The sequence below is a fragment of the Symsagittifera roscoffensis genome, chromosome 1 (genome assembly GCF_963678635.1).
Source record: "Symsagittifera roscoffensis chromosome 1, txSymRosc1.1, whole genome shotgun sequence".
Taxonomy (NCBI): Eukaryota; Metazoa; Xenacoelomorpha; order Acoela; family Convolutidae; genus Symsagittifera; species Symsagittifera roscoffensis.
The window spans coordinates 418,203-427,820 of record NC_087062.1 but is presented as its reverse complement, the minus strand read 5'-3'; the positions used below and the strand labels follow the sequence as shown (position 1 = coordinate 427,820).

At 35.8% G+C, this 9,618-nt stretch overlaps 1 protein-coding gene across 1 annotated transcript in view; it reads right to left on the bottom strand.

The window, feature by feature from the left end:
- Positions 1-3,587: 3,587 nt before the first annotated feature.
- The window catches only part of LOC134856895 (uncharacterized), a 29,340-nt gene continuing 23,309 nt past the window's right edge, over positions 3,588-9,618 (bottom strand). The window contains exon 5 of the mRNA XM_063873190.1: positions 3,588-5,305. Within this exon, the coding sequence (XP_063729260.1) occupies positions 3,748-5,305 (1,558 nt within the window). The 3' untranslated portion in view covers positions 3,588-3,747. The remainder of the gene's footprint in view (positions 5,306-9,618) is intronic.

Genomic DNA, 9,618 nt, shown 5'->3' with positions numbered 1-9,618 from the left:
TTTGCTTTTTGCTCACGATTACTCAATGGTTTCAATAGCAAAAAAGATAGCTAAGTTAAAATAGCGCAAAGTTTACCAAAACGCTTCCAATAAAAAACATTTTTACGCACGCGAGCCAGTGAGAGTAGTCTTATATTATGCGTCAGCACTTTTTTCTTACCCAAGACTACTCTCACTGGCTCGCGTGCGTAAAAATGTTTTTTATTGGAAGCGTTTTGGTAAACTTTGCGCTATTTTAACTTAGCTATCTTTTTTGCTATTGAAACTGCTAATTTTTTCCTGTAAAAGACCTTGCGCAGATTTTGGAGCAGTAGCAATTAGTAGAGCTAACCTTTTTCTCTTAATCTTGCATTAGATAGATCATTACGTTACCAGTAAAAATAATTATTTGTCAATGATCAGTGAGAAGACCCTCATCAATTTCTTCTTGTGCAAAAATTAAAGTTTTATTTCGCTGCGGTTTTTTGTGTTTAGGCTAGCAAGCAGAAAGCGTTAAAAAATGTAGGCTACACATTTCAAGCAGAATTTTTCTTTAACAGAATCGCTAAACCATCTGTTGGCTTGAGTTACAGTTAACTCCAAGTCATCGTCACCTAATCTGCACGTTCGACTTCGAGCTAACAATCATATCTGACCTTGCGAAAGTCTGCAGTTTGAATCCTGTCACTGTTTTTTTTTGCGAATTGAAAAGCTTGTGCTTAAAAAAGGCTGCCGTTTTTTGTCAACCTATTCCTCAGCGTTGACTTTTCTGATGCTTGAGCATTTTTTTGTAATTTTACGAATCTTTCTGATAATTTAAAAGATTTTGTGATTTTCAATTTACGGTTTTTTCTTTACTTTTAGGACACAAAAAAGCAATGAATGCAGCGTTTCATGAATCATAAAAAAGATTCATTTTATAACATAACTGTTAACATTAGTGTGTTAAAAATTGACTGGGTTATGTTAAAATTTTGTCAGAATACTGCAATTTTTTAAAATTAAAATATTCAATTTTCTGACACATTTAAATATCCCAGTGGAATGAAAAAAGTCTAGAATATGTTATTAAAACGTTTAATGTGATGCTCTTTCTGTCGAAAGTTGAACAAGTTTTTGATTTTCTTGTTCTTGTAGTTTCTATGAGTATTCGAACAGTTAACGTATAGACAATTACGCCCATTCGAGAATCGACTGTTACACGTTCAATTTGTTGATGATTTTAAATGGGCGTTTTTTATGAAGGTGTAACAGTCGATTATCAAGAGTTTCTTGAAAAGTGTCATTCCGATTACGTCTCAAAGGCATCATTTCTTACATTTTGCGTTGAAACTTTTCGAAGAACATGAGCTAGGTACCCAATATGACAACGCCCGTGAGATTTTTCCATATGTTAGTCATTTTGTATCATTTTATTTAACATCCAAACGTTTGGTCGAGTTCCACAAACACCTCGTGTGAGAACGTTGTGGTGAGAATGTTGTGTAAAATCAGTAGAAATTGGAGCAAACAAGTTGTCTCAAAATGTTCAAAAAAGCTAAGTTTTTTAAATTATAAAAACAATGATATTGTCGATACAAACAAATAACAAAAAAAATTGTTGGAGGTCCGTTTTTTGAATTTTTCTTTATATTTTAATTGTAGCATATATTAATACAATCCTAATTTTTTTGTGAAAACACCCACGAGAGAAATCTTGAGTTCTCCAAAACCTAAAAAAACGTAAACTTGATTTAAAAAATTTGGAGACTTGAATAAATTTGACTGTGGCATTGGCTTTTCTCATCTGTGGGCAACGTTCTTGAGTGTATTGAAGAAAATGTGGAAACAATTCTAGTTTTTAAATACAATCGTGTTCGCAATTATAATCAGGCATATAGAAATGTGAAACTAGACGAGTTTATGGACATGTACACATTCTAATGCTTGAAGGGAACCTGGCGGAACAGTATTCAGTTTCAGTAGTTTCTTTTGCATTTAAAGTTCTCAGAGTCATTCCTGGCATAAACGTTGTTATGAGATTGTTGTGTAAGTTTAGCACAATTTAGTTCAACCAAGTTTTCAAATGGTAAGTTTAAGGCTCTTGCCGATATTTCTTGAAATAAGTTGCAAAATTAATGGAGGACATAACACACTGGAAGAAAACTTGTTGCAGCAGCTTTTGCAAAAAGGTGTTCATTTTTCGTTCATTCTTCCGTTTTTCTAAGGTGTAAATAATTCAAATTTGGGATTTTAAGACAAATTGCTTTGGAGAAAAAATGAAAACATCGAGCTCTGTCTGGTTTTGTTTGTAGCCAGAAACATACGAGTTTTGAAATTCGACTCTCGTGGTCTTAGGTTGTTTTCGAGACCATCATAGCATTTATGTCTGATAAGTTCCTGGCCGTAGAGTTCACCTATTATTTACTAGGTTCAGGCGTTCTTCACTTCAACACTAACTTCGACCGGCATACCCCAGAAACGTCTATGATGGAAGTCCTATAATGGTATCAAAAATTATTTATGAAGTCTAGGTTAGAAGTTTTAGAATTGTTGTTTCTCATCTCAAAAACGGGGTCAAAGTCTAATATAATTTCTGTGACAATACATCCAGGTCCATTTTTTTGATTTTTTAAACGTAATTGTAACATATATCGGTGTAAACCTGTCCTTTTAATATGATGAAGACATCAAAGCAAAGGAATCTTATACTCTCCAAATACTCTGAAAAAAAGTAACATTGAATAACTTTGAAGACTTGATTAAAAAACTTATGATTGTGTCGTCGAGTCGTTATTTTCAGGCATATAGAAGGGACCCCGGTGGAGCAGCATTTAGTTTCGTCACAGAGCCAAAAAAATTCATGGTTGTATTTTTCATTTTCAATAAAAAATGTTTTTCATTAAAAGTATCCGTCATTTTAGAAACTGCATTTCCCTTCCTTTTTAAAAAACCTTCATTTGACTGTTTTCTAATTTTATATCGGATCAAGTATTGATTAAACATTTGCGGGTGAAAATTGTCTGGAAACTTGTAACTTTTTCACGTTTCAACAGTTTCACGTCGCGGTTTGGTTTTTGTCATTCGGTGAGGGAATTCACTGAGTAATGCCATTTGGGATTTATGCCATGTAGGAGGGTGCCTCTATTTCGACAGTTTTGGTTTGTTTTTTTTTCAGTAAAAAATAACGGAAAAGAGTTTAGCGCAACTAATTCTGATTGTTTTCGGTTCGAAAATGGACTGAAAGTTCAAGATTTTTCCGCAGAGTAAGAAATCATTTTCCTCAATTTGGTAATTCGTTACTCAATCAAAGGGGTAATTAATTACTGAGTAAAAATTCACATATGATAAACCTCTAAATCGTTTACTTAGTCTATTTTAAGGGGTGGCAATGTGTAACTAGGTACCAAAGGGGGCAATAGATAAAGATTCTGTCAACAACTCTGTCTAGCATTACTCATATAGTGACTCATTTTTCATACCATGGCTGATATAGTTTAATTGTGAGCTCTAATTGTACTCAATTCATTTATGCTGCTTTTGCTGCTTGAATACATAAAAAAACTAAATCTATGAATTTTTTCTTCAAGGATAAGCTAAAAGGATAGATACAATTCTAACTAGCTTCTAAAATTATTTACAATAAATACAACACGAAAAATGTACAATATTTGATAGCCGAGAAAATGTTTAGTTTTTGCCGAGAAATAATTTGTTTAATTGCTGTAATTAATAAGAAAATATACCCAAATCTACATGTCAATATTACAAGTTGTTCAATTGTATAAGTTAGAGTGCTGAAGTAGTTGGTTGGGGGGCAGTTGTGTTCTGCAGTCTGCGGCTGAGGTCTCGGATGAATCCGATCAGCTTCGTCTCTTCCTCACTCTTCCATCTCCCTTTATTCTTCTCTGTCCATTCAGCGAATCTTTCAACTCGTGCAATGAAACCGATTACAATATCACACGCTTCTGTTCTTGGTGGCTGCAGATTCAGCTCCTTCAAAAGTTCTACCAGAAGATCAAAGTGCTGCTCGTTCTTTTCTGCAATGAGTGTTCGGAGCATCAGGAAGGATCGGTATTGTACAGACCACTCGATCGCTTGTTTCAGAATGTTTGCTCTCATATTTGCATTTTTACTACTCTCATCATATTCACGCATTTTAGTCAGCAAGTATCGTACTAATTCGTGGTCTTTGTTGGTCCGGGTTGCAATGGACAGAAGCGACTGCTGTTTAATTAAGTCAATGTCAAAACTCTGGCTCACGATCAAGCCGCTTATATCATCAGCTGGAACCTTTAAGAACTTGGAAGCCTTTTCAAATGCATGCTCAACTACTTTTAGCGAACCTTCCCTCATAGCTGAAGTCAATAGTCCTTTGAACAAAGTCACTTTTGTTCCAGCTGGTAAATTTGGAGCAGGGAATTGCATGCGCCAATCCAGTGCCTCCACTCGTCCTCGGCAGTAGGCCGATAGAGTCCAGCGAGTGAACTTGTCTTCAGCGTCTGTGTTGGAGCAGTCGTTTATCATGTCAGCCATGTGGCGACGACTCTTGACGAATTGTCCCAGTTGGCCGAGAAAGTGTTCGCTCTTCTTCCTACCAATGCAGGCTGGCAACACAACCGCCACGAACACACTCTCAACTGATATGTTGGAATTGCAGTCGTCTCCCATCTGCTTGTGCCTCCTCTCAATCGCCTCCAAGCACCTGTTCAGACATGGGATGTGCTCTCGATGCACTGAAATACGAAGCACCTCACAAATGTCTTCCACTCTTCCGCTCAGCTTACTCTCAAACAACAACTGCTCTCTTTGCTCGTTGCCAATCATTTGAGCAACTATCAACTGGCTGTTCTCATCTGATCTAAAACTTTCCAGCTCAGCTTTTTGCTGCTCGTTTGCGACCACAAACGTCAGTGACTTCCTTGCCCGTGATGTGGCAATGAGAAGGTTTTGACCGAAGATCTGTCCTTTTGTCAGGTGCTCCTCTTCATTCAGTCTCGTCTCTGTGCTGTCCCGAATACTAGCATTTGAATCGAAAATAATCAGCACACGATCAAATTCGCTGCCTGAAAAGAGCAGATTTTGAATTCCATCGTCAGGCGCGTTAACAAAAGTAGCGATGCTGTAACTATTGAGTGCTGTCCCTTTTTCGGGCGAATAGTTAGAGCAACCATCTCTAAATATAATGACGCATTGTTCTGCTGGGTCCGATAGCGATAGACTTGTTCGCCAACTGTTCACAAACTTGTTTCGTTTCTCGACATCTCTTTCCATTTCAATCCTAATGTTGTCTTCATTGGATACCCGAGGGGATATTAAGCAGATGCTTTTCCCGCAAATGTGCTGCCTAAATAAAAAACTCCATTTGATTCCGTTTAACGAAAACTGTACGAGCAATAACCTTTGCAAACAAAGAAAAACTTATCCGTGGAATAATGTAGTTATCATAGTACTAATGATAAATTTCTAAAAAATCCGTGCCATAAAGCAGGTTCTCTCGGAAAAATCAGGTGTCGCTAATGTCATAAAAAGATATTACAGACACCATTTTAGGCCTCTGAACAGTAGAAAACATACTCATCTGCTCAGGGGTGGATCTTCCAAAGAGAGGGGGGGGGGGCAGATTTTCCAAAAACTTTGCCGACCTTTTTTTGTTGACCAAAATGATTTCCCGAGTTCCCCCAAAGCACTAAAAAGACCTTTTTTGGCCAAAATTTCTGCCTTGTAGGCAAAATTTGTAAAAATAGGCCTAAAATAGCGTTTTTAGGCACTTTTTTGAATTTTTTTAACCAAAAAATTGCGTTTTTTCGGCGCGCTCCCCCTCAAATTAAGTATATTTTGGCGTCAAAGGCGCCTTTAGAAAAATTTGGGTAGGCAGGGAGTCAGATCCTTGAGGAGGGAGGGCGTCCGCTGCCCCAACCCCCATTCCGCCCCTGCATCTGCTTTATATTATCCGGACAAAACGAACAAAGCATGAATGAGAATGCGAATGCGTTTCGCTCAAATGGGTTAGAAATGGGTTAGAAAAAAAGAAAGAAAATGGTCCCAAAATATAAATGACAATAGTATTTATCATATATAACACCTATATAACGGATCCATGGAAACAGTAATTCAGATCAACAGGTCTGCTTAAGGTCTTACTTCTGTATTGAAGATACTTCTAGCTCAGATATGTTTCGACTTTGAGTTATGACCTTTTGGTTATACTCATAGAGTAATTTCAGATAAGGTACACCATCTTATTTTAACCGGATAGATTCGTGCAACTTCTTAGTCTAATACCAATCTTAATCTTACTCTTATATCTCCTAGTCTCAATACATATAGTGTATACTGGTTTTCGCATAGAAGTTCGTGGAGTTTTATCCAGAAAGAGGACAACTGTAGTCTAAGATTTATTCAAATTGTTCTGGTGCTGAAACAACAAGTAGTTTCAACACTTACAAATAAGTGTCAATGTTAGTGATGGAGTATGATTTGTTAGTAGTAATATTTTATAAAGATAGCGAATTATATTTATATCCAATTATAAATACTAGTTTAGAAATGGTTCCACCCATCCGAGGTTTAGAGAGTTTTTAGTTTTTATTGTAGTGAAGGACGGGTGATGTAAGTTTCCTCGTTTCTTCTGAACAGCAGCGACTTGTGAGCAGCGACTTCTTTGAAGAGGAGAGAGATGTATTTGTTCGTGTTAGATGGAAGAGATTGTTTCAAGGTGGGTCTCTTTGATCGTGGGTAGTCTTGGGTGATTGTGTCAAGACTTCTGATCGATGCAAAGATGTATCAATTTCGTTCAGTTTTAGAGCGAGACTACGTGCAGGGTGAAGTTTGACTTATCTGTGTAAACTAAGAAAATGCAATATGAAAAGGCAAATAAACCTTAAACTAGTAATACATCTAGTGTGTTCACCGTTGAGGATAGTGACTAGTTAAAACTAAGAAAATGCAACATGAAAAGGCAAATAAATCTTAAGCTAGTGACACATCTAGTGGGTTCACCGGTGAGGATAGTGACTAGTTAAAACTAAGAAAATGCAATATGAAACGGCTAATAAATCTTAAACTAGTAATACATCTAATGTGTTCACCGGTGAGGATAGTGACCAGTTAAAACTAAGAAAATGCAATATGAAACGGCTAATAAATCTTAAACTAGTAAAACATCTGGTGTGTTCACCAGTGAGAATAGTGACTAGTTAAAACTAAGAAAACGCGATATGAAAAGACAAACAAATCCTAAACTAGTATTGATCTAGTGGGTTCACCGGTGAGGATAGTGACTAGTTAAAACTAAGAAAATGCAACATGAAAAGGCAAATAAATCTTAAGCTAGTGACACATCTAGTGGGTTCACCGGTGAGGATAGTGACTAGTTAAAACTAAGAAAATGCAATATGAAACGGCTAATAAATCTTAAACTAGTAATACATCTAATGTGTTCACCGGTGAGGATAGTGACCAGTTAAAACTAAGAAAATGCAATATGAAACGGCTAATAAATCTTAAACTAGTAAAACATCTGGTGTGTTCACCAGTGAGAATAGTGACTAGTTAAAACTAAGAAAACGCGATATGAAAAGGCAAACAAATCCTAAACTAGTATTGATCTAGTGGGTTCACCGGTGAGGATAGTGACTAGTTAAAACTAAGAAAATGCAATATGAAAAGGCAAATAAATCTTAAGCTAGTAATACATCTAGAGTGTTCACCGGTGAGGATAGTGACTAGTTAAAACTAAAAAAATGCAATATGAAACGGCGAATAAATCTTAAACTAGTAATACATCTTGTGGGTTCACCGGTGAGGATAGTGACTAGTTAAACCTAAGCAAATGCAATATGAAACGGCTAATAAACCTTAAACTAGTAAAACATCTAGTGTGTTCACCGGTGAGGATAGTGATTAGTTAAAACTAAGAAAATGCAATATAAAACGGCTAATAAATCCTAAACTAGTATTGATCTAGTGGGTTCACCGGTGAGGATAGTGACTAGTTAAAACTAAGAAAATGCAATATGAAAAGGCAAATAAATCTTAAGCTAGTAATACATCTAGAGTGTTCACCGGTTAGGATAGTGACTAGTTAAAACTAAAAAAATGCAATATGAAACGGCGAATAAATCTTAAACTAGTAATACATCTTGTGGGTTCACTGGTGAGGATAGTGACTAGTTAAACCTAAGCAAATGCAATATGAAACGGCTAATAAACCTTAAACTAGTAAAACATCTAGTGTGTTCACCGGTGAGGATAGTGATTAGTTAAAACTAAGAAAATGCAATATAAAACGGCTAATAAATCTTAAACTAGTAAAACATCTAGTTTGTTCACCGGTGAGGATAGTAACTAGTTAAAACTAAGAAAATGCGATATGAAACGGCTAATAAATCTTAAACTAGCAATACATCTAGTGTGTTCACCGGTGAGGATAGTGACTAGTTAAAACTAAGAAAATGCAACATGAAAAGGCAAATAATTCTTAAACTAGTAATACATCTAGTGGGTTCACCGGTGAGGATAGTGACTAGTTAAAACTAAGAAAATGCAACATGAAAGAGCAAATAAATCTTAAACTAGTAATACATCTAGTGGGTTCACCGGTGAGGATAGTGAATAGTTAAAACTAAGAAAATGCAATATAAAACGGCTAATAAATCTTAAACTAGTAAAACATCTAGTTTGTTCACCGGTGAGGATAGTAACTAGTTAAAACTAAGAAAATGCGATATGAAACGGCTAATAAATCTTAAACTAGTAATACATCTAGTGGGTTCACCGGTGAGGATAGTGACTAGTTAAAACTAAGAAAATTCAACATGAAAAAGCAAATAAATCTTAAACTAATTATACATCTAGTGGGTTCACCGGTGAGGATAGTGACTAGTTAAAACTAAGAAAATGCAATATGAAACGGCTATTAAATCTTAAACTAGTAATATATCTAGTGTGTGCACCGTTGAGGATAGTGACTAACTAAAACAAAAAAAATGCAACATGAAAAGACAAATAAATTTTAAACTAGTAATACATCTAGTGTTCACCGGTGAGGATAGTGACTAGTTAAAACTAAGAAAATGCAACATGAAAAGGCAAATAAATCTTAAACTAGTAATACATCTAGTGGGTTCACCGGTGAGGATAGTGACTAGTTAAAACTAAGCAAATGCAACATGAAAAGGCAAATAAATCTTAAACTAGTAATACATCTTTAGGGTTCACCGGTGAGGATAGTGACTAGTTAAAACTAAGCAAATGCAACATGAAAAGGCAAATAAATCTTAAACTAGTAATACATCTTGTGGGTTCACCGGTGAGGATAGTGACTAGTTAAAACTAAGAAAATGCAATATGAAACGGCTAATAAATCTTAAACTAGTAATATATCTAGTGTGTTCACCGGTGAGGATAGTGACTAACTAAAACTAAAAAAATGCAACATGTAAAGGCAAATAAATCTTAAACTAGTAATACATCTTGTGGGTTCACCGGTGAGGATAGTGACTAGTTAAAACTAAGCAAATGCAACATGAAAAGGCAAATAAATCTTAAACTAGTAATACATCTTGTGGGTTCACCGGTGAGGATAGTGACTAGTTAAAACTAAGCAAATGCAACATGAAAAGGCAAATAAATCTTAAACTAGTAATACATCTAGTG